Source organism: Zingiber officinale, chromosome 2B (assembly GCF_018446385.1).
Source record: "Zingiber officinale cultivar Zhangliang chromosome 2B, Zo_v1.1, whole genome shotgun sequence".
Classification (NCBI taxonomy): domain Eukaryota; kingdom Viridiplantae; phylum Streptophyta; class Magnoliopsida; order Zingiberales; family Zingiberaceae; genus Zingiber; species Zingiber officinale.
Window position 1 is genome coordinate 124,146,163 of NC_055989.1, and position 25,545 is coordinate 124,171,707.

Below are 25,545 nucleotides of genomic sequence, written 5' to 3' on the forward strand. Positions count from 1 at the left end.
AATAAAAAAAAAAAAGACATCCCATTTTATTTTTTTTATTAAAAGGATGCACTAACCTACTGTAAAATAGAATAAATACCCTCTGACATAATGTTCGGACACGTGCATTAAATCCTAATATTGACTAGCTGTATGAATAGAATAAAATTATATTATAATAATTATAATTTCATAACTGCTCCTCTTACCTAATTCTCAACTAAAAGAGATATATATCTCTCTTCTTGACTTAAAAGAATGTTCATTAACCTCTTCATCCATTGTTTTTTTTAATAATTAAGGTGTCCGAATATTGCCGGATTAATCATAAATAGGCAACACCATTAAAATATTCATCCTATTTAAAATTCAAAGTCTGATCCACGCTCACCCGCAGGGCACTCTTCATCCATTGTTGATTAAAGAATTGAGACGTCTAGGCATAGTTGGAAATCATTAGAATTTGATATGATGCCCACTAATTTTGGTGGGCGTTGACTTAGTGTTCAATCTTCATAAAAAAAAAATCCATATTCTTATTTTATCTAATTAACTAAATCACTAAAATTTAAAATTCATATCAGAGTTCACACATCTCAAAACTGCATCGCTCCGATGTGAAATGGCAACACTTTTTTTCCCGAAGATGAACAATTCAACTAATTGAATGTTTCTGCTGGTGCCATGATAAACGAGCAAACAAGTTTTGCAAATCAACGTACGATGGATGAACACAGTTCTTTTTGCAAATTGGACTCTTTGGAAGCTGAAAAATAGAGCAAAATCCATGACAAGCCCACGTAGTTGGGGTATCTGATGTGAGGGACCATGAACTGATCGAGAATGGCAGTGTTTAGCTGAGGCGTCACAAGAACACTATCAAAATACCATGTTGGAACAAAACATCTCGTGGGGATTAAGCAAAGCTGGACTCCAGTTTCCTCTGCCAATTTGATTATTTCTGTTAAATGGCTTGAATATGTAGATTGACTTAACCGACTTTCATGACGGTGGTTGCCATGTTCCAGGTTGATAAGTTGGGCCAGATCCTGTTGGCTCTGAAGACCTGAAATTAAGTTCAAGTTAGAATATGCGATAGTTTTGCAGCTAGGACCAAACTTCATTGCATCTATGTGAAAACTAGTATATCTCAAGTCCTGTGATCTATCTAAAAGTACTGGTCAGCCTCAGAAAACATGGATGAAAAAAATGGAGAATCTCTTTGGCAAGAAAGAGTAAACTTCAAATCAAATTAATGGACAAAACTATAGAAAAAAAATGTTGGGGCTCCTGACAAGGCATACATATATTGATCAGATTACACTAATTCTATTGGTAAGATCCACCTGAATCAATCTTTTCATCTCTATTTGACATTTTGTAGTGATAACAAAACATTTCGATGTAAACTCCAAAACACCTATAAAGTAGAAAGATGAACAAAACCCAATTGACTATTTTGGACTTCCTCATTGCGAATACCACTTGAAAAATAATTTGATTATGAAATTCAATTAGAAAAAGAATTTATCTCTTTCATTCGAGAATTTCAAACAATACATGCCAGTACAACATAGTGGCAAAAGGCGATTCGCTTGTCCCCAACGCTTTCGTCAGCCTGTCCCTAGGCCAACACAGAAGAGATAAATCACGGGTGGCTACTAGACTTGGACAGTTGAATGGCGCATGAGGGAGAGCAGGCACCCAGCTACTAGCCAAGATTGGACCACTAGACCTCATGGTGACAACACTACCATACGCTAGCCAACTATCCATCCTGAGGGGACTAGTACAGCATGATGCTAGTTTTACTTTCAATTACCCTCATAAAATCTCAAAATACCCCTTAAGATCAATAATCCTGACTCGAGTGACAGAATTTTTGTAATATTCATGTTGTGCAGACTATGATGACAAATAAGATCGAGAATTGATTTACATTCTTGATTGATCTAAAGATAGAGGTAAATCATACAAGGAGAGAGTTATTGGTAGTGTGACGATATACAAAAGGCTATTGGGGCTGGCCTGAAAATGCCATGAAGGCAAGAAGAACTGCATTATTCCAAGGGACATTTAGTTGGCCATGAAGAATGGCAAGGAGCAATTGGTAAGTTCCTCTCAGGAGCAATGATCTCCAGTAGTGGAGTGGTGTGCAGTTTCTACCAGGCCTTGCTGCCCAAGCAGCAAAGGGTTAGCCAAATATTGAAGATCAACCTTACAATAATTCCAGGGATTTTAGTGTTGTTTGTCTTCCTTGCAAAAGCTTGGCATATGCAAGTAGAACCCTTTTTGAAACACTTTTTATTTAAAGATCTTAAAAATGCTCTTGTTTGAATATTAATGAATTTACAAGTGTTCTTCCTCAATTTATGTTACTACTCATCGATTTCCTTTTAACCCCTGTGATATTGGAGTGTCTTAGTAACAGTGCTTGATGAAATTTCTTTAATATTTACTGTGTTTACATTCAATTATATTTACATATTTATTTTTTTTACTGAAAGATGATAATAGTATTACAGACAGGAGGATAAATTAAGAAAGTAAATCATGCTAATTTATTTGCATGAGATTTTAAAGCTAGAGATTTAAAATAAATCGAGTACAATGATGTTGTAATTAAATATAATCAATTAATGATAAATGTTTAATATTTTTTTTGTTAAATAATATTACTGTGGATTAATAACTAGTGTAATTGTAATAACAAAAAGAATGATGGGATAGTCAAGATAGATCACCATGAAACCTTGTTTGCAATGTTGCTAGGACCAAAATCATACCTAGGAATAATGAAAGGTTCATCATCTTAAACGTGGTATCGCTACGTTCATCATCTTAGATTGCACGATTGGAGCTTATAATTTAACATTTTTTTTGGAAATTATATTTGAAATTTAGAATTATCACAAATGACAACTTTCAATATATAATATAGTTATGAATTTGGATCATTTTTATGTCATAAATTATATTATGAATGTAAAAATTAAATAAATGATATGAAAAAGGTTAAAAGCTAACTTTCACATAATGTAGAATATTCTCATTTCCTATGCAAGTGTTAATTAGCTAATTAGTCTCTTGGAGAATATGGGTTGCACGGCAACACGCCTCCTCACGCGCACAGACACGCACACACACCCACACCAACACACACACGTGCACACACGGACACACACACCCATGTGTGCAAGCACACACACGCACACACAAATATATTGTTACTATTTCTTTTCTTGTTTTCTAAATGTGTATCATTTAAAAGTTAGGGTTATATAATACAATTTGATGTGTAGTAAAATTCATCTTCTCCAATTTCCTCACATTATTTTTTAGATTTAATGACAAGATTCCCAAAAGGAGCACATTACTTTCATTTTGTTTTTCAAATCAGGCACATTAGTTTGGACATTCTAAAAACACACCACTTTAATCATGAGAGTCCAAATCAAATTTTAATTTGTCATTTGCAAGTATTTTAGTCCGCTAAGGAGTTTTGAGTCAAAATGGATTGACAGCTCAAACCAACTCATTTCAACTAAAGAGGTGCATTTTTATATCAAGAGGCATTTAATCCTTTTTTTTTTACCAATTAATTTGCCCATAGGTGTATTTCGAGGACTCTAGTGCTTGCACTTTCTTTCAGAGCGGAAAGTGCTAGCCTCCATAGCACTTAAAAATACAGTGCATTGAAAACAAATCCCAGATATTATTAATACTTGGGTCATGGAAGAACTTTGTGATATCGTTCAGATGTTTGTCTAGATTGAGCAATAAGCATAAGAGTCATGTCCACTAAAGACACCCTCTGACCATCCACTGTGCGCCTATGTTCAGCAGTGCAAAGTAATTTAGATTGTCTTATCTTCTCACATGGCAAGGTCGAGTTCTTTGTGGGGAGAATGATATTGTGGATAAGATTGAGGGATTACAATATCTTGTTTAAATTTTTTGTTTAGAGTTCGTTATATTTTTCTGATTGTTAGGAAATGAGTTAACTAGAGCATCTTTAGAAGTGGTCTTTTGCTATAAAAGGGAATCTTAGCCTCCCATGCAACTAAATATCTTTCAGCTTTAATAAAGGTAACTGTGTATGAGATTTGTTCTCGGTGCTACATCAAAAGTCGAGAAAATTCTACTTAGCAATTAAAAGCAACTAAAACATAAATATTGCAAACGGCAGAGTCTTGCATAAATTTTAATGGTGTCATGAATCATGTAGCAAAGCTCAAATAGTTGAGATTTAACATTGCATAGATTTCAATGATGTGATATGAATTGTGTGGCTAAATCCAAATAGTTGAGACTAACATGATGATGACAACATGATCAAAAAGTAGATAATTATCTGCAACATGAGAATCACAATGACTTGTTTGTACACAACTTATTTGGAACATACCTTTCTTCTCTATTTGAAGAATCCTGTGTGTCTGAGGGTTCCTCTGAGGGAAAAAAAAAGTTTAGGGATATTAACCAACTAGTAATATATTTAGAAAAAACTTAGTCATCACGGAAGACGATTAGAGAGAATAATTTGTGAGTTCACTAACATGAGTTACTTTTTAGTAATTCACGTCATTATTCAACGAAAATTACAAAACAGGAATTTGCATAAAGGGAAGATGCAATCTAGAGTTACTCTTTAAAGAAAAAATATAAACTGATGTACAAATAGAACATACCGCTTCTTTGAGCAAAAGAAGCTTCTGGGAATTGCTGAATGAAACTTTTAAGGTCGGGAGATCCATCTTTACCTACATTGTGATGGCGAACAAGTTCATTAACACTAAAAAAACAAATGTCTAATCAGGGTAAAATATAAAATATAAAATTAACTGTTCCCTTCCATTGTTCTGCAGAACAACCTACTGTTAACTAAACTCCTTCAATTACAAACATCAGATGCAGCTTTGTTGTCCATCATAATCAAGTTTATGTTTGGAGTGTTATACCCTTGATCTCTAAGAGATTATTTCTTAGGTTGGATACAGACAATCCTTTTTCTGGTATTCACTCACTAAGTTATCTCTGCTTAATCCATAAAAATAAGCTCGGTGATCCTAATGTAACTAGGAGAGAGCAAGGGGGGAAAACAACAATTCTTTTGAGATGCAATTATAAAAACTACAAAATCCTTTATTTTGTTTTAGGTAAGAGGCTACTAGTGGGTTATTCTTAGAGTTGAATTACTATATGGCCCCTGGTGTACAATGTGTACTCCAAATTAATTCCCAAGTTATCACCGATCAGCAAACTGAATATTTACATACTCCAGAATGAAACAATGTGTCAACTAAAACCCACAATTATTGTCTACTCAAATGACTTTAAATTGCTCCCACAAGAAATGATTGTCCAATCAATCACCTAGTTGTTTGCCTGTGTTTAAGATAAGCATTTTTTTACTCTATATCCAATGACGATTATAGCTATCCTTCTCTTTGAGTCTTTGCAAGAGGCAGAATGCAACATCTAGCATTCTTGTATTGTACCATATTGATACTTGATATGCACTGTCATATGTTAAAGCATGCCAAGAAAATTGCTTTACATATTTACTCCTCTTTCACTTAGATTTTCTATTTTAATAAAAAGCTATAGTAAATAGATAGCTGAACAAAAATTATTTTTGCTCATTTTTACTTCAATAGGTGTCAAGATAAATTCATATAAATTTTACTCATATAATTTTTCTTTCACTCAATTTATTTATTTTAGAGATATAACAATTAGATAATAAATTGAATTATAATTTTAGAGATAAAAGGGCAGCATGGTGCATGAAACTCCCCGTCATTGTGGGGTCCTGAGGAAGGGTATAATTTTAGAGATATTATCTCAACACATGCCAAGTGTCACCATGATATAATCTGTACAATCAGCACAGGTGGCATACGATCAGCATAAGTGGCAAAATAGAGATTACCTAAATCAATATTAATTTTAGGTCATTTACTTAAACAGAATGTTTCGATTGTGTTGCCTAACACAACACAAAATTTCACAGCATGATTACATGTATACTTCTTCCATAAGCATCATAGAGGAAAAGATTATTAATATCCAATCTATGAATGAGTCAATGAAATGAAGTGAACAAGGTAAGGGTCAATGGCACTAAAACAATTGTAAAAGAGAAAGAGGTCATATATTTCTCTACACAATAATCCACTTACATGTAGGTATTTATATACTTAAGGAGGGAAAGAAGATCCTATAATTATGGTATGTCTATCAATCATTAATTACAATCAATTACAATCCCTACAATCAAGCTAATCTAAATCAATCATAATCCCTACAATTAAGGGAATCTTCGAAAGTATTCAACACTCCCCCTAACGCTGGCTAGCGCATGAGGTGTTGTCACCATGAGGTCTAGGGTTCGAATATCGACAAAACCGAGATAAATGTCTCCCTTATGTGCTAGTCACTATTCCAAAGGCTAGTAGCCAGCCACCCGTGATTTACCTCCTCCGTGTTGGCACTGGGATGGATTGGCAGGGGCGCTGGGGGCGAGCGTATTTGCCTTTTTTGCCACCATATATGTCAATCATATCTAGCTTGTTACAAAATTCCGAGAATCGTTTTCCTCCTAATGCTTTAGTGAAGACATCAGCAACTTGGTTGGATGATAATGTGAATGGAGTGACAATTTTCTAGCTCATTACACACTCGCGAATAAAGTGGCAGTCAAACTCAGTATGCTTAGTCCTCTCATGAAAAATTAGATTACTTGTAATGTGAATAGCTGCTTGATTATCACAATTCATTGGCAGTGATTTATTATAGGTGAACCCTAATTCTTCAAACAACCATAACATCTCAGTTATAGCTCTGTACTCAGCTTTGGCAGCCGACCTAATAACAACAATTTGTTTCTTACTTCGCAATGTTACTAGATTTCCCCCTACATAAGTGCAATACCCATAAGTGGACCATTTGTCGGTCTTAGATCCAGCATAGTCGGCATCAAAATAAGCTTCGATCTTTAGATGTCCATTTCTCTTAAATGACAACCCTTTTCTTGGAGATTTCTTAATGTACTTAAGAATCCTGATAGTTGTATCCCATGAATTTGCTTCGGTTTATGGATAGTAAAAAAAAAGGGCAGCCCGGTGCACGAAACTCCCGCCATGCGAGGTCCTGGGGAATGATCCATTGTGCGCAGTCTTACCCTGCTTTTTGCAAGAGGCTGTTTCTAAGATTTGAACTCGTGACCTTTTGGTCACATGGCAACAACTTTACCATTGCGCTAAGGCTCCCTTTCCTTATGGATAGTAAATTAACAAGAAATTTAGGTGTAAAAAGAATATTATCAAGAGTGATATTTGCAGTGGGTCTGACAACACCTCTTCCCATAATCAGAGAATAGGTATCATTAGCTAAACGGACAAGGAATAAAGATGAGGAAACAAACGAGGAAGAGAAAACAAACTTGTTACCAGTAATATGAGCAGACGCACGGAATTCAACATCCAAGACTTATCACGAGGCATGGCAAATGCACCTGGAGAGGATGAGACAGTAGGGACGGAATGCTAGCAGAAGAGCGAAGCAATTTCTCATAATCAATACAAGAAAGTACAGATCATATCATCATGACCGCCGGTGTCGGATGATGGAGTCGATAGTTCGATAGATGCATTATTAGCCCATTAAAACTTACCAAACTTCGTCCAACACTTCTCAGAGGCATGGTTGGAACAGTCTGAACACACGAATGACTACTCTTGGTGGTATTAGTTCCATGACCGCGACTACTATTACGACCCTGAAAGAACCCACAACCGTGAGCGGCCATAGCCGAAGTGTCGAAAGATGAGGAAAAACTGATGTCAAGATAGCCCGTGGTTATACGAAGAACCCGAGGTAGAAAAGGACGTCGACGAAAATCGACAGCATAGGGCATCGGTGCCAAAATCGGTAGAAAATGACATTAATGCCAAAATCGGCGGCACAAGGTATCAGCACCAAAATCACTAGAAAAGGACGTCGATGCCGAAATCGACAGAGACGTCGGTGCCGAAATCGACAGAGACGTCGACGCCAAAATCGATAGAGACGTCGGCGCCGAAATCGATAGAGACGTCGGCGCCGAAATCGACAGCAGCAAGAGCTAGCTACAACAACAGGAAGCAAGAATAAGGGAAAAGAGAAAGAGACCATATATTTCTCCATACAATAATCTGCTTATATGTATGTATTTATATACATAAGGAGGGAAAGAGGATCCTATAATTATGGTATGTCTATCAATCATTAATTACAATCAATCACAATCCCTATAATCAAGCTAATCTAAATCAATCAAAATTCCTATAATTAAGAGAATCTTCGGAAGCATTCAACAACAATATTTACCATGAGTGAGAAAATGTCCAAATAACCTACTTAAGTGTATCCTTAAGACATCAAACAAGCCTTCAATTGATCTACAATATTTGTAAGTGATGAGTTCACTCTGGATGACCATCTATAACGAATACTCTATATATAACATATCACGGACTTGCAAGAGGAAGAGGTACTAGCTTATGTAGCATAAAAATATAATATTTGCATCTCCACAACCATAATCTATTCCTATCATGATTGAGTGCTTCTAAAACAATATTAAACGTAGAAAATGAAGCTAAAGAGAAAAAAAAAGGTAAACCAGTTAGGTGACGATAACACATAGATAGAAAATGAAATAGGATGAGAGGTAAATAGATGCACGCACCTTTCTAGAAAGCAATAGGAAGATCTAAATCGAAACCTAGACCTATAATAGGAAATATGTGCAGTGAGCAACAAGATCTCATGGTCATCTACTATCCAACTTGAATGGTGGGGGCTCTGGTGTTGGCAATAAAAGAGAAGGTAATAAAATGGACAAAGTTATATGAACTAAAAGCGCCTTAGTTGTAGTCTCAGAAATAGATGATAAGTTTGAAAAATGGAGTGGAGCAAAAAGAATGTGTAATTGGCAAAGATAACATGAAGACCAACATCCAAAAATTCAACCATCATCAGTGGTTAGTGTTAGTTGCTTCATTTGTGCATATGTATAGAAATATTAGGCGGAAGCCAAGAAGAGAGTATCAAAAGTCCCTGATGTGCTCTATCTTTCTATAATGGATACATTTGGGCTTATCTTGCCAAAATATTACAAGGTAGTTCAAGGCAATTGATCTACTGCCTAATGCCTAGGCGGTAGGTGGGAACCCAAGTTGGGGCCTAAGCAATAAACATTAAAATAATATTCAAATAGAGGGAAAAAAATATTAATTAAGAAAACTAATACTAATGCATATGCATATATATATATATATATATATATATACATATAAACTGTATCCACAAAACAAGTAAATATTAAATAAATAACAACATTGAAAATTTTCATATTTCACATTGCAACCAAGAAAAAGAGCCACAAAATTTTAAAATAAATATATTCTATGTGCCAAGATTAAATGATGAAAATATTAACAATGAATGAGAAAAAGGACAAAAGAAGAGGGAGAACATGCCTAAAGAATCACCTAGATTGGGTGAAAAGATAAAGTGAAAGTGACATGACATGGTGTGGGAGGGTCGAATGAACAAAGGGTGTTGGCTGGGATTATAGATAAAATTATAATATTTTATAATATCAACTAAACCAACAATTTATAAAATAAAACTATTTTTTACCTTAGACTCACCTGCAACATCTAAACAGTCCCTAGGCTACTTTTTTAAATGGTCATCTAACACGAGGACCACCTAGCAACTCGGCAAAATTGTCCCTTGCTAAATTGACTAGGGGATCACCTTTTAAAATAATAGATTGGTACACTAGTATAATCTCCATCGTGCCTCCAATGACCTCCTCCATTACCATGCTTCATTCTAGATGACACTTATATGACCAAAGCAAATCTGTCTGCGGAGGGGTCAAAATGGTGCTATGGATATGGAAGATGCCCTCTTAAATGAAGGTGCCTCCTAAAGTATGTCTTAACGCTTAACCATTCCAACTCGGGTGAACTACGTGAAGAAACATAATTATGAGAACCAATCACGACAATCATATATGACCCTTAAATCTAATGTGATCTAAAATATATTTCGAAGATCAACATTAACAATAACGGCTTAGAATTGGCCAAAATGTTTGTTGATCTCTTTATCATATTATTGCAATTTAACAAGTCAATCACATTGCATGCTCAAAAAATATGATCTCTAGCCCATATCCAAGTCTTGTAAGAAGTATTAAAAGATGCTTGTGAGGTTGAGATCAATAAACTACTAAAAGAGAGCAAACTTGTCGGAATTAAAAGATACTCATGAAGTTGGGATCAATAAACTACTAGAAGAGGGCAAGCTTGTAAGAAGTATTAAAGATGCTTGTGAGGTTGGGAGAAGAAGGCAACAACTAAGTATCAATATGCTACAATGAGGCTTTAGTAGACTTAAGAGTCTCAACGATCCAAGTGGTGAGATGTTCTAACTGACCCTGACCCATAAAACAAACTCAAATCATTGTAGCACAATTCTTCTCATTAAGCTTCTCTATGATAATAGCTATGGGACTTGAAAGGCTTATGTAGTAGATTGAGCTTGAAATATGGTTAAGGAATTCGACATATTGAGATTGGGGCCAATTTAGCAAAAAGATAATCAAAATCTAGAATTTGAAAAAAAAAATCATGATTTATAGTTTTTAAAGAAAAAAAATGGGTATGCTTTTAATTAGGATCCACTAATAGCCTACAAAAGGGACCGAATGAGACAATCTTGAGATCAGACCTGCACCTACACATATAGATGTTGTGGAGGCAATCAACATTGCTAAGGAGACAATGACAATCAACCGAGGAGGGAGAAGCGATGTAGAAGGAGACGGCAGTGTGGTGGGATCATAAAGAAGAAGAATTTCATGTGGATGATGTTGCAACATTGAGCATAAAAAAAGTGTGGGATAAAAAGCAGTTACATCTCTGTAAATATAGCAAAAATACTGAGAAATTGTTTATCAAGAAACAGAAGTAAAAATAATAATAATAACTTTACATGCTAGAAAAGACAAGGAGAAAACAATTTACCTATTGTCTTTCTTGGAAGAACACCAGATTTTCTTTCTTCTTCCTCTTTCTTCTTCAGAACTTCACAAAGGAACCATTATCAATAATTATTGTAACTTGATGTGAATTAATTGATGCATGTATTTGGAAAAGGGAGCAGGTTCTGGTGAAGTAATTAAAATAAAGAACTTATCAAACAAATTATGTATCTTACCTTTCAGCATGCATTGATTACACGATATTCTAAAGGAACATAAGATTAGATAATCAACAACAGTGCATGTATAATCAATTTACAGTTCCATGGAACAGATTTAAGTGTGTAACAACAGATTCAACATATGTAACAACACATGCAGCAAAAATCTTAGTCGATTGCCAATTTTAGCAAAAAGAAAAAATACAAACTGAAAAGATATCCACGGTAGATAGTCTTCACACACAAACCAGTAAAACGGAAACACCACATAATGTTTGAAGAGTGAACTACAACAAGAAGCCATAAGTCTCATCTATTTAGGGTTTATTGCATGCCTATTTAAATTTACATAAGGCTGCATTGCAAGCAATGTCAAAATATTTAATCATTTTTAATTCTGTTAAATACAATTTCCTTTAATCTCCCTCTACACTTCATGCCTTCCAACTCTAATCAATTCAATTTGTCCAACGATAGAATATTTTCTCATGTTTCTACCATCTTAACATATTTTATTATCTACTGGAGCAAACTTAATTGTTCATCATAGTCAAAGACTCAAGATCAGCTCCTTTCATCCATGTTGGCCCATTTTCCCTCGGCATTGAGACCATTGAGACCTCCCATCTTCCTCAACGTGGCTCACACTCCTTCGAGCTCCTTTGTCTTAGAGCTATGGAGGGCACAACAGTCAGCACCAATGCATCTTATTCTTCTAAACCATCATCAAAGACAAGAGACCAGCTCATCTTCCCTTCACGTTGAGACCAATCAGACCACCTTGTCTTCCTTCAAAACCATTGTTCTAACGCCATCGAGAGCACCGCAGTCAGCAGTAGTTCCTCCTACAACATCAATTCGTTTTCTTTTTCTTCTTCTTAATTCATCTTCCCTTCACATCAAAACCAGTGAGACCACCTTATCTACCTTCAAGGTCATTGTCCGAGGAACATCAAGAGCACTGCAGTCCACCCAGTTCCCAGGGCATTGAGAACACCATAGTCAGTCCCTAGTCCTCCTATTGCGGTTGGACACAATCCCATTCTGCAAATTGTTCTTCTCCTCTGTTGTTTCCTATTTTCTTCTTCCATCGTCAGGGTTTAATAGAATCATGTTTTGCAGTGTCTTCATCTTTATTGTCAGGGATGGCACAGGGACCGACATTACCCATCCGACATGGCACTAATACATCTTGCTCTGACTTTTGTAAACAATTCTACTATTCTAGTAACTCCACATGTTCATTTTAGCAATATCATCTTTGTTATACCAATTCTTTATGTGTTATTTCTTAACTATGTAACGCTCTAGCCGATATGATATCATTGCTTGTAGCCTTCTACCATGCATTTATAAACCTTTTTCTTTTTAGTCTAGGGGAAACACACGACTAAAAGAAACTCTATACTTTAACCACTCATCTTTTTCCTAATAATCATAGCCACATTAATAACTCTCTCTTGAAAGAAAATACCGATATCTAAAAATACAACAGAAATTTCAAAAAGTGAAATATAGAAAAGTAAGAAGCTTGGTTTAAGTCTTTATAGGCATATGGCAAAGGTCAAAGCATATCATGCCAAAACAGTAATCCACACAACAATGTAGGCAAAATCTACACAAAATGTGCTAGCATATTCACTTGTTAGCTCATATAAAAGATACCAACATGGCAATAGATAATTTATCTTTCTCTAAACCAGCATGACCCCATTTCTAAGGTAGCAAAAATCCTCGGCAAGGGTGACCGCTGCTGACAAGATTAAAACAAAATCAAAACAAACAAAGATCATAGTCAAACATAAATATTTGAATGTATGAATTAACTGCAGCAAACAGTTAATAATTTTACAAGTGTTGTAATCTATTTTTGGCCAACTAGAATCTCAAATCATTATATAGGGCTGTTGTCGCAATGAACTACATTTTCATAAAAACTGCTATTATCTGCATTCATTAACTGTACCGTGAAATTCTAGATGAACAAACTAAAAAGTATCATGCTAAGGAAAATAGCACAAACTAACGAAAATCAGAAGTAAAAAGGTATATACGTGCAACATTTTGTTTAATAAGTGCACGCCTTGTCTCCAATTCAACCAATTCCTGAAACATTGAAAAGAAATTATATCAGTATTCAGTAATATAATAAGTCAGCCAATACATAATGGAATTAACATGGACTCAATGAATAGTGTCAATGAATGCCAACAAAAGAATTATAATCAGTTAAGGTAGGTGGTTACATACTAAAATTTGTATGATCTATTTCAGCATAACCTAAAGCATAGTGTGATGACTCAATCAAGAATCTAACTATTTAAGATCATATTTTAATTTTCAGTCAGTCGATAAAACAATGTTTGTATGGGATGCATTTGAAAATTTATTCAATGAAATTTTTTTTCAACAAATACATATATGATTATGATTATTGGAGCACAAAAGTGAGAATATCCTATTGTCAAGTCATGTTTGTCCAACTGCTTGTCACCAGCTACATGGATCAAATCACTCCATTGAACTCTAGGCAAAGTGACGCCATTAGTAATTTTTGAATCTCTTACATCACTTTTAGTAGTATTAACTAGGTTTTATCCCCATGTTGTTACAATTCACCTTGATTCAACTTGTTCAACTTTAGCTCTGTCTTTTTCTGGTTAGGGTCTCAGTAAGCTGCTGCCTGCAGCTCACGAAAGAAGAAGACTAAGATGGAACAGATCTTTCACATAAGTAGTACCTCCTCTCTTCCTCGTTTTTCTTCCCTCTTTCTACTTTGTTGATGTTACAATTCGGCACGTGGATTGGCACAAGGCTCACTATGCCAAACATGTCCTCAGCGCATCTTGTTCTAGTTAGGAATTGATATCCTGCCCGAAATAAGATTTTAAACCTTGTGCACACCATATTAACGTACTTTATCTCATTTTATCCAGAACTACACCTAAATGCATTTGAAAATTAAAACGTTTAGTTTAGCTGCCTAGTTACACCACATGTTCATCTTAATATTCTCATCTCTTCATCATTAGCTTTTGTATGTGTCAGATCCCTGGTGTCCACACTCTTCCATAGGGTATGGAGAATCATGTCATAATCTTATAAAATTTTCTTTTAGTGAAAGGGACACACAATTATCACACAAGATTAAGAAGCTTATCTCCAATTCAACCACTCACTCTTTATTTTATTAATGAAATCTTCATCAATATCTCCTTGTTGATCTAAGATATTTGACATTCTTATAGTAAGTAATTTCATGCCCATCTATCTTGTTTTTCCAGTTCTTTTCTAATTATCCAAGCTATAGTTCAACTTAACTACAACCCTTTAGTTCATAGATTCCTCTCCTTAATTCAATCTTAGAGTTTAATCATTTCCGCTCATGTCAAATACTTGAGCAATTTACACTATTTCTGTGTCAAATATCTTTGAGTACCTAATCTCTTCTTTTGTGATCTTCCTAAACATTTCATTTGAAGACTGGTAGGACCTTTAAATTACAAAATTATTGATAAGATTGCATTAGTAATATTACGGTGAATCCAAGGAAATTAAGCTCAGTGATCAATACAATAATTGCATAAATTTGGACGCAAGGTAAGAAATCAGAAAATGATGAGATTTTCTGTTTTCTGTAGCTAACATACCTTAAAGCTTCATTAAGAAATTGAAACACAAGAATATATCAAGGAACTGAACATTGAATTTCAGATTATTTTATCTTTATAATTTTTTTGTTATTATTCCTTTTTTATTAAAAGTTTATTTTCAATAAAAGCTATCTGATCCAATGGATTCTATCTAAGAATGTTCTATTAAAATTTAAAGCTCAATAATAAAAAGATGGAGGATTATGTTTCATCAAAACTAAAAATCAGGTTTTTAAATGACAAATTGAAGCAATCAAGGTTACAGAAAAAGGTTGCTAGATGTTATATTTGTCAAAAACATCTGTCCTATGTGTGCTTGCCTCTGGAGTTGGAGCTATCTTCCTTTGGCCATTCAACCAGCAGATCCACTCAACTGAAGCAATCAGAACACTCTTGGTTAGTTCCTAGAATAAGATAATGGACATTAATGCAGGTGTATCAAACACTAAATGCACATAATCTTGAACTTCAATTCTTCCCAATATATCTTGGTATCTCATCAGTAAGCACATGATTAAGAACAATAACAAGACTAACCTGGAATGGATGTGGGCTCTGCCTCATCTTTGAAAATAACCCATCTTTTCTCCTTCACTAGTAATATACCAAAGTTCAGCATCATACCCATGTATTGGTCAATGAATTTCATAACAGAAACACTTGTAACAGCTTATTTAAATTGCATTTCATCACAATTTAATTTGAATAATTTCATTACAATATATCACGGAAGAAGATTAAGACATTAGCTAAAGAAATTCAGGTAGTAACAAGTTAACAAATAAAAAAATAAGTACGTGTAAACATAAATTTTTCAGTATGTAGAAGACACAGTTGCAATCAATCATTTCATCCATCTATAGTATGAGCTAGTTGAACCATCTTAATTCTGGATTATTTGTTGCAACATAACCTAGAGGTTTCCTGGAGAAAGAAATAGTGGTGCTGACCATTCCTGTAGTATGGCGGTATTGAAGTATAATTGGAATATATGATCAGAGAGGTAACAACTTCAAATCAACTTTTTTGTTCCATTATATTTAAAGAACTTGAAGGATATTAACAGGAAAAATGTGAATATATACTAGGTCATATGAATTTTTAACAGTTGCGTACTTATAGCATCCAATTACAAAATTTATCCTAACCTTCACAATACTTAGGTTTAGTATATCTTTTAATATGAATTAGATATTTTTTCTTTATTTTTCAGGTCATGATCAATTAAAGATGAATAAAGCATTATTTCAACCAAATAGAAAAGAAAAACAATAAACCTAAGTGTCATTGATGATATGATGATTGAGTTTGATAAAATTTATCATACGTTTAAGATATCATGCCAATATTGAATTCCAAATAGATGATAAATTTAATGAAGGGATAAAAATTGTTAGGAAGTTTAAATGGGTTAGGATAGGATAGAATTGACGCAACACTAAAATGGAACTATCGAACCATCCAAGAACTTGGAACGAGATTGATGAAGCGAATAAAATAAGAACCTCACCAGAGGAGATACTCTCACACGGAGAACTTAAATTGGAAATTATATTAATTCAAAATTGATTAAAAACCCAGACTCTAAACTGCTTTTATAAACTCGAATAAACAATAAATACAAAAAAATAATCTAAATGGAGAAAATAGACTAATCTTAATAGGGATTCTACTTATTCACTATTTATTACTAAAATAAAAAAAAATATTAATTACCAAATAATAAAACTCAAATCTCTAATTTACTACAAATGCACAAATGTCAAATATTTTTCAATTATTTCCATTTATAATGAATACACCAATCTAGAATTTATCTTTAATTTATTTTCTCCAAAATTAATTGTTTTACTGTATTATTTGTTTCCTCGTCTTCATTAATTGAAAAGTAAGGATAATTGTTTTTTAAAAGTGATAAAGGTTGGGATATACTTAACAATTAATCTTTCTTTTACTAGGGGCAATTGCATGTTTGATACTGCAATATTTTAATCCTTAAGTGTACTTGAATACACTTTCAAACAAACCACTGTAAGGGATTTGAGGGATAATAATCTTTGCATTGTCGAGTGCCTCTAAAAATTAAAGTGGCTGAGAAGTTTATGTTTGAAATGTACATGAACTGCTAAATCACTTATCTCAGAATTCCATGTTTGTCCAAATTACATTATGCAACTATATAGCTTAAGAGATGAAGATAAATCCAAACATAACTATGTTCCTTCAAAAAGAGGTCCATGGCATGTGCAACAAGATCCTTGTCTTACGTTGGAACTTCGATTTCTCATCATCTACTATGCATTCACCTCATCAGTAAAAGGAGGAAATGGGAAACAAACAAATGCATATCTGACTTCTGATCACTCCAACTCCTCAAAATTTCTCTTACAATACAAGATCGGTTTAACCCAAGTACAGAGTCAATAATAGGCTCGCCCTGTGGAAATCACATTTCTTTCATTTAGTAGGACAATATATATATAGATAAGTAACTAGATTCCTCGCTAGTCACTGCGAGCCTAATATATACGGGTATCCTGCAGCAGTATAACTTACTATTACTATCTCTATTTTCATAAGAGAACTGACTATCACTAAAGTCCCTACATTTGTCGTTTTCTTAACCTCTTCATCCATCAAGTGGATTAAAACCAAGAATACACGCAGACTAAAAAATATAGCAAAATGAGGATTATATTCCTTTTATTTTCTTTCATTTGTCAGTTACATCTCTGGAGTGATCAAACTGAACGGCCTCATCTAACAAAATTCTCTCTTTGATCTGACTGTATTGAACTTCATATCTAACGAACCTAATATTAGCATTTTGTAAACAAAAATCAAATTACTAAAACACAACGGATATATCCTAGGTACACAAAAATCAAGCGTTGACTCCAAGATTTCATCATAATGAGCAAAGCCAAGAGGAGACCGAGCAACAAACAGGAGACACATGGTTGATTTACCGATCCCGTCGATCTCCTCCGCGCGGGTGAAGTAGCGATTACCGGCCTTGTCGACGCCGACCAACTTTCGGGAGCTGAAAAACCCCAGGAATTTGGAGAAGAGCTTCGACATCTGCTTTTGGGCGACCAAATTAGAAGAAAAAAAAGGAGAGGAGAGTAGGGTGGAAACGATGCGGGCGTTCTGTTCGGCAAAATTCCCACCCAAATGAGCCTCGCGCTTGAACAAGCAGTGACTAAACCCGGTTCATTAAAATGGGCAATTTACGGATTGCACCCAAGTTGTTAAATTTTCATATAGCACTACCATATTCTAGATAAAACAATCTATTCAATTCTAACTTAATGGCTATAGAATTTTGTTACCTTAAACATCTAATATTAATGTTTTTTTAAAAAAAAAACAGTTTCTTTACTCTAAATTCTAAAAAAATTAAAAAAATAATACTATTATAATAAAAAATAATTATGTTTACCCTAGATGCTCTCACAGTCAATGGCGGAACTAGGAATTATAATCTATCCAGGCTAAAAAATTTTAACGAAAAATAAAATTATATATATGCTTTAGATATGAACAAATAATTATTAGAAACTAATATGTCATAAAAATTTTGATCGCTAATGCATTTTGTAAAGAAAATTTGATTTCATCGTTAAATTTAGTTGTAAAATTTAATATCCGTTGTTTAGCGATGAAATTTAATATCCGTCATTAAGTTTCTTAATATTTTTTAAAAAAATATTAAGAAAAACATATAACATTATCCCACAAAAATATTTTAGAAACTAATTTTTATTACTTTAACCCAAATCTATACAAACACTCATTGTCTCATTCATCAACTAGATAAGAAAATGATAGATACTAAAAATATAACAAAATATAAATTATTAAAAGATTTATAGAAGTCTAAATTTGAGTAGAATTATAAAACTTATGGACTAGACAAGCACATCAAATAGGTAACTAAAATTCTGAGTTGAAATCACATCAAATTCTAGACAAAATATAACTATAAAAGCAAGTTGGTAACTCTGGAGTTAATCCTTGGGTCATTACGGATAATGATACTATGAGCTGCATCAACAGTAATGACCTCGAAGTATTCGTAGGTCAAATCATACAAAACATGAGAGGACAAGTATAAAATGTTAGCAGTATAAAGTTCAATAACATAAAAAGGAAAACTAATCTCGCTTCATTAATCCAAAATATTAGGTGTAGCAAACACAAACAAATAAAAAGTCTTGAAAGGTTGAGTGGCCAATGAAATATATAGCAAGTAATGGGACAAACATGAAAATGTATCTAATCAACCAACCACTTGAATTGCACTCCAGCTGCAGTTTTCAGTTGAAGAACTTTCATACCATCAACTTCTTAAATAAAAATAGAAAAAAATTAATTAGCACATAAAACTCACAAAGTAAAAAAATTATTTTATGATCCATATATGTATACACATTATCGAAGTTGTGCTCTACGATTCTTCAAAGTATAATATTCATCAATGATATAATTTGAATCAATACTTGAAGCAAACTCTTTTTCAATGTAGATAATCATAGAATCTGTTAGAAAATCCTATCTCATTCTATTACGAAGAACTATTTTAACATGCTTCATAGCTGAAAATGCACGCTCTGTAGTTGTCGTAGAAACGGGCAAAGTTAAAATTAGACGAATCAACTTGTCGATCAAATTATAGTACTGTAATTTTTTGTTTCAAATAACCCTTGACACAATTCTGAGATAGTGGACATTTTTTGAAAATTTTCATGACAAACCACATCGAGCTCATAATGTTGTAGCTGACATCTCAAATTATGGATTTCCTGTTCAGTGAAGTCCTCAGGATAATACTTCTCAGCGAGATTACAAATCTTATCAATGTTGAACCGATTAAAATGATCTTTTGGATCCAAAGCAGAGCTAAGCATAAGAAGTTATACTGTCTCATCACTGAATCTAGAGTTTAACTCTTCCAATTGAAAATCTATTGCAGCATTAAATATATCATAATGAAAGTGATGCTCAATTGTGATGGCATCCTTTTGCTGGCATGAACGACTAGAATGCTTATAACGAGCACTCAGCTCCGGTATATCAACATCCAATCTTGTGCAAAATGATTTGACATATTAAAGAAGAATATCAAAACCATCATTTCTCAATGTCAGAAGAAGTGCTTTAGTTGTAGAGACCAAATCCATTGCATTTACGATATCAAGAGATTTTTGTTGCAAGGCACGACAAAGTAAATCTGTGATCGCCATAATTTTATGCATCAAATGCAAAATAAAAATAAAATCAAAAGATTTCATCACTATTAAGGAACCACCAGCTTCCCCACGCATCGAAGTAGAGGAACCATCAATGATAATATTTTCAAGTACATTAATAGTTGCATTATACTTATCTATTAAGTCGCAAATAGAATCAAAATGGGAGCTCCAACAAGTAGTTCCTACTCGATGCAAAGTACCAATCTAATTAGCTCCTCGTCCAGTCTCGCGTTCACCAGCAACAACAGAACGTGCAATTTCATTAACTTGAGCAGATTGTAACTCGACATTGCGTTTGGACGAAGATGTAACAAGATTAACAATAGTCGTCAAATTTGAAAAGAAAAGTCATATAGAGATCTCATTTTCAACAGTTGCAACTAACGCTGGTTGCAGTCGATGGGCAAAACAATGTACATAATATGCATAGGGGCAATCTTTAAGAAATAAAGCTTGCAATCCATTAAAAGCACCACACATGTTACTAGCACCATCATACCCTTGACCCCGAATATTGTGTATTTCTAGATTATATCTGGTGAGGACATCACATATTTCTTTCTTAAGTATTGCAGTTGTGGTGTCATGAACATGCACAATTTGGAAAAAACGCTCCCGTAAAAAACCATGAGCATCAACAAATCTCAAAATTATAGTCATCTGTTCTTTGTTAGATATATCCTTCGCTTCATCCACCAAAATACAAAACTTAGAATCTCCAATTTCAGCACGAATTTTGTTTCTGACTCTATTACCAATAATATGCAAGATTTCTTTTTGAACTTCTGGTAAGGTATATCACTACAAGAAAAACCTCATTTAACAACACTCAAACGACAACGGTTTTATACCAAATCGTTGTCTTTTTGCCTTTTAACAACGGTTTTAACAAAAATCGTTGTCTTTTAGTAATTTTTTTGGCCTATGACAACGATTTTTAAAAACTGTTGTCTATTTATATTTTTTGGGGACTACGACAACGGTTTTTAAAGGCTACGACAACGGTTTTTTAAAAACTGTTGTCTATGTGCGCTTCTTTCGCCGCTTTTTCCCCTTCGCCATTTTTTGCTGCGGCGTTTTTTCTTTCCCTCTCCCCGAAATTTTTTGCCGCCGCCGTATTCCATCCCTTTACCTTCTCGATCCAAGCCCCTTCTCCTTTCCTCTCCAAGCCCTAAACTCGTTGCCCCTTCTTTGCCCCGCCTCCTCCCTTCTGTCGTCCGCTTCCACCGCTCCGTTTCCACTACCACTCTACACCTCTGACTGCACACTCGTAGGTCCTCCCTCTTCCCCCGCCTCTTCATCTCTTCCGCCTCTGCCCCTGCCGTCACAACCACCATCTCCGTCGGAGACAATCTTCCTGACGCCAACCTCTCCTACTTTGGCTCCGATGGGGAGCTCCAGACCGTCACCATCTCTGATCTCACCAAGAGCAAGAAAGCCATCTTCTTCGCCGTCCCGAGGCCTTTACGTCGACGTGCTCGCAAAAGCACCTCCCTGGATTTGTGGAAAAGGATGGGGAGCTGCATGCAAAAGGCATGGACACCATTGCCTGCATCTCGGTCAACGACGCTTCCGTGATGCATGCCTGGAAGAAGGATCTCAACATTAGGGACGAGGTTTTGCTACTCTTTGACGGAAACAGGGAGGTTTTGCTACTCGCACGAACCCCCGAGACGCTCCCAGAAGAAACCAACGTTTAATCATCATGCCGTATAAAGGGCGAAGGGAGAACACACCTTCTCTCCTCGCCCGGAGACTTTGATCTGTTTTCATTGTTCGCCGAGAGAGAGATAGAGAAGAGAGAGAGATGGATGCGTTCTTCCAATCCCGATCTCAGTCCCATGGCGGATGGACTCGGAATTCCTTCAAAAATTTCGGTCAGATCCCTTCGAATGTTCAAAATCATATGATGCTGGTACGGATCGACGCCTTTTCCCCTCTTTGTCCCCCTTATTTGATAGTTGTCTTAAAGATCGGTTGTGTGTCTTTCGATATCGAATTAATTTGGTGATTTTCCCCTTTTTTTCCCCCCTTTTCTGGTTTCTTAGGGTTTGCTCTAGTTCTTGTGGGAAATTATGATCTGTTTTCTGACTTCTCGATTGGGGTTGTGATCCAGGTTTACTTGACGCTATGTTGCGCGCTCGCGGCATCAGCGGCTAGAGCTTATCTCCACATTTTGATGAACATTGGCGGATTTTTGACGATGATGGGTTGCTTTGGTAGCATCATGTGTCTGCTTTCCATGCCTCCATATGAAGAGGTGAGCTCTTCTTCGTGATCTTCTGAAGAGAAGATAAAAATGCTTTTTTTTTCCTTTTGTTCATCTGTTCTCTGGTGCAACAGAAGAAGAGGTTTGGGCTTCTGATGGCCGCATATGCTTTCGAGGGGGCTTCCATTGGCCCTTTGATTGAGCTTGCCATTGAGTTCGACTCCAGGTACTTTTTTTTATTTGTTAGTGTATGTAGCCTGATTATTTATTTATTTATTTCCTTTCAAGAAATCCTTTGCTTTGTATGCAGCAAGTTTACTTATATATGATAAGTTGCTAGACCCGCTCAAGATATCTGATTAGTTGTAAATTATGTGAGTTGTATAAGTTGCTACAGGTTAAATAATGGGTAAAGACATTCAAATGGATTTACCTTCCCTCTTTTTCTTTTTTGGTGTCGTATTACTTGAATGTGGTACATGCAAAGAGTGCCTACTATAATGTTCAAGTTCCCAAAACTGTGTTTGTGCTCATTAGAAGTTTGATAATTTGTAGTAACATTGTTATGGTTTGGCTGAATTTAAGTGGTTCAATGATTAAAATTTGGTATTATTGTCCTTGTACTAGACATCTTCAATTCGTCTTTATAGTAGATCCATACAAAAGTTATGTCCTATAAGATTGTACAGAGTAACATTGAACTCCAGTTACCGTTAGCTTGTACTTGAAAAAATTACCAAAGAAAAAAAGGGAAAAAGATTATTTAAAACAAAGAATTATTTGAAATATATATATATATATATATATATATATATATATATATATATATATATATATATATATATATATATATATATGCCCAAGTTACTGAGGATTCTCGACTTGCACCTTATTAGAATTTTGTAATATATAGTCTATGCTAAGGCTATCTTTTTTGTTTGATACTTGTTCTGAATTGGATAGGGTTGTTGTCTTCTATTACAGAATTTTGGTTTCTTATTCTTAGCATCAACAGTCACACTGTAACTATTTGTCAATGATTGTTATGTTTTATACATATAGAATTCTTCTGAAACCTTTAACAGCAAGTGATTTAGTAGCAACATCTTGAGTTGGGAAAGCCACTGCTAGATTGATACTCATGTTGATATTTCTATTAAACTGTAGGTTGATTATGCTTGCACCCCTAAAGAGGTTCAACAACATTTTCAGTCGTGTGGTACTGTTAACAGAGTCACCATTCTCACTGACAGAAACGGTCAGCCTAGGGTTTTGCTTATGTCGAATTCTTGGAAGTTGAGGCAGTCCAAGAAGCCTTTTGGTTGCATGAGTCTAAGCTTCATGGTCGTCCAATCAAGGTTTGTCTATTTAATCTTAAGTATTTTTCTTACCAGCACACTTTTAAATTCTTATTAACAGCAACGTTGGTTTTTCTAACAACAAGATGAATGCTTTGTTTCAGGTTGCCGCCAAACGAACCAATGTTCCAGGGCTGAAGCAGTTCCGTCCTCTGCAACATAATCCCTACCCGATGTATTCATATAGCAGGCCTCACATGCCATCCTGATGTCGAGTTTGTGGACAAAGAAGCAGTCGCAGTTACCAGTGTGTCTCGGAAGGCAACTTTCTACAATGGACCAAGCTCTACGGACTTCATAAATGTCCATGACATTTTTCTTGAATGTGATCATGATTCAGTAAGCTTCCATAAGATAATATAGTGTTATTTGATCAAAGATTTTGATGCATTACTTTTACTGCCTTTGTTTAGATCATATACCTTGGGAAGTCTGTTGAACCAACAATATATGATCTTTTGGGTGATCAAGAGGTTTGTAATCTGGACTTTTCTGAAAACTTTGTAATATCTTCTTTCTGCTATGCTTCTTGGTTATTTTGGAATCTTTCTGCCACAATTTTGCAATGCAAGGTTGAAATCTGCTTGTTGAAAAATGGAAAACCATCATGGACGAAGAAGTTTCTTTGCTCCAAAGTCAGGTCTGTCTTCATTGTTGTCACATACAACTCATGCAGAAGTGTGAATTAATTTTTTTTGTATTGTGGTTGATATAATTTTCCTGTTCATGTTGGGTTAGGTTATATTTTTCTTTGCCAACCATTTTTTGGACCTCAGAGATATATTGTATATTTTCTATAACAATCTTGCCAAAAGATAAGGGTCCTGGTATAATGAAGCTTGATGTCAATTGGTATTTAGCCAATAAATTAAAAATATCATAAGATTCAATTCACTTTAAATTTATGCTTGTGTATGGTTGACTCTGATGAGATTTAGCAAATTGATGACTTTTTAAATATCTTTGATATCCATATAACAGCATTTTAACAATTATACTGCTTGTTTTGGGTGGTACAACAACTTATCGATGTATAGTTACCTTGATGCATCCTTACTATCTTGATTATATTTGGTTTGTCAGGTTGTTGTGTCTTAGGACTGGCTCGAGGTGACAAAATATGCTGGATTGGTCTGTGCTTAGGCCCGTCAAGAATTAATTCAAGATATGTTTAAGGTCTGGCAAGATTCTCAGCAAGGAACTCTTACTGGTGGCATGATAAAGTATGAAAATGCAATCCTACATGACATGAACCACCATCACAAGTTTCTAGTCTTTTGGCTATTGTTCATTAGTTGCAAATGGAGTTTATTTGTTTATTTGTATTGGGATAAATTTTATTTGAATATGAGACATGTTTTTTCTTTTGTGATTGTAATTCTTGTATAAGTAACATTTTGAATGATATTGATGTGGGGAATATTCTTTCTTGATTATGATTCTTTATTATATATTTAAATTGAAATATGATATATTGGTATTAAAAGATAATAATTCAAAAGACAACAGTTTAAAATTATTATTGTTGTCTATCACACTCAAAGACAACGGTTAAAAACCGTTGTCGTAGCTCCAAAACCGATTGTAACTGCAGTAAAAATGCTCTAAATAACAACGGTTTTAAACCGTTGTCTTTTCATTCAAAGACAACGGTTTAAAACCGTTGCAAAACTGTTGTCTTTTCACTCAAAGACAACGGTTTAAAACCGTTGTCGTAGCCCCCCACTTTTAACAACACTGCCAATTACAACGGTTTTAAAGGGTCTACGACAACGGTTTTTAACCGTTGTCTTTTAATATTTTTGTTGTAGTTTGCATTTCCCAGT

General features: G+C 34.7%; 2 protein-coding genes and 1 long non-coding RNA gene across 5 annotated transcripts; 2 read left to right on the forward strand and 1 right to left on the reverse strand.

Moving 5' to 3' along the window:
- Positions 1–515: 515 nt before the first annotated feature.
- On the reverse strand, positions 516–18,091 carry LOC122047010 (NADH dehydrogenase [ubiquinone] 1 alpha subcomplex assembly factor 2). Its single transcript, XM_042608007.1, has 8 exons — positions 17,867–18,091; positions 15,435–15,491; positions 15,218–15,270; positions 13,299–13,350; positions 11,067–11,126; positions 4,671–4,742; positions 4,388–4,430; positions 516–1,045 (listed from the first exon to the last, which is right to left on the reverse strand). Exons 1-8 carry the CDS (start codon positions 17,976–17,978, stop codon positions 982–984), a joined length of 513 nt encoding a protein of 170 aa, XP_042463941.1. The 5' UTR covers positions 17,979–18,091; the 3' UTR covers positions 516–981.
- A 3,819-nt stretch (positions 18,092–21,910) lies between these two features.
- On the forward strand, positions 21,911–23,676 carry LOC122049508 (bax inhibitor 1-like). Its single transcript, XM_042610882.1, has 4 exons — positions 21,911–22,067; positions 22,269–22,412; positions 22,496–22,587; positions 23,529–23,676. Exons 1-4 carry the CDS (start codon positions 21,960–21,962, stop codon positions 23,659–23,661), a joined length of 477 nt encoding a protein of 158 aa, XP_042466816.1. The 5' UTR covers positions 21,911–21,959; the 3' UTR covers positions 23,662–23,676.
- Positions 23,677–23,835: 159 nt separating this feature from the next.
- On the forward strand, positions 23,836–25,092 carry LOC122049509. 3 transcript variants are annotated; one of them, XR_006130979.1, is made up of 3 exons: positions 23,869–24,058; positions 24,133–24,359; positions 24,863–25,092. It is a non-coding gene; the product is annotated as an uncharacterized LOC122049509 (long non-coding RNA). The 3 variants fall into 3 exon arrangements; XR_006130980.1 differs by lacking the exon at positions 24,863–25,092 and adding an exon at positions 24,803–24,832; XR_006130978.1 differs by lacking the exon at positions 24,863–25,092 and having other exon boundaries at positions 23,836–24,058; positions 24,133–24,298.
- Positions 25,093–25,545: the final 453 nt, after the last annotated feature.

What these genes read in the sequence shown, in the direction of transcription:
- LOC122047010 (XM_042608007.1), bottom strand. Translation starts at nt 17,978, where the DNA reads ATGTCGAAGCTCTTCTCCAAATTCCTGGGGTTTTTCAGCTCCCGAAAG. An exon ending in GGAGGAGATCGACGGGATCG is followed by an intron (nt 15,492 to 17,866) that starts GTAAATCAACCA and finishes GTATATTACTAG; the next exon opens with TGAAGGAGAAAAGATGGGTT. An exon ending in AGATAGCTCCAACTCCAGAG is followed by an intron (nt 13,351 to 15,217) that starts GCAAGCACACAT and finishes TCAATGTTTCAG; the next exon opens with GAATTGGTTGAATTGGAGAC.
- LOC122049508 (XM_042610882.1), top strand. Translation starts at nt 21,960, where the DNA reads ATGGATGCGTTCTTCCAATCCCGATCTCAGTCCCATGGCGGATGGACT. An exon ending in TTCAAAATCATATGATGCTG is followed by an intron (nt 22,068 to 22,268) that starts GTACGGATCGAC and finishes GTTGTGATCCAG; the next exon opens with GTTTACTTGACGCTATGTTG. An exon ending in CCATGCCTCCATATGAAGAG is followed by an intron (nt 22,413 to 22,495) that starts GTGAGCTCTTCT and finishes CTGGTGCAACAG; the next exon opens with AAGAAGAGGTTTGGGCTTCT.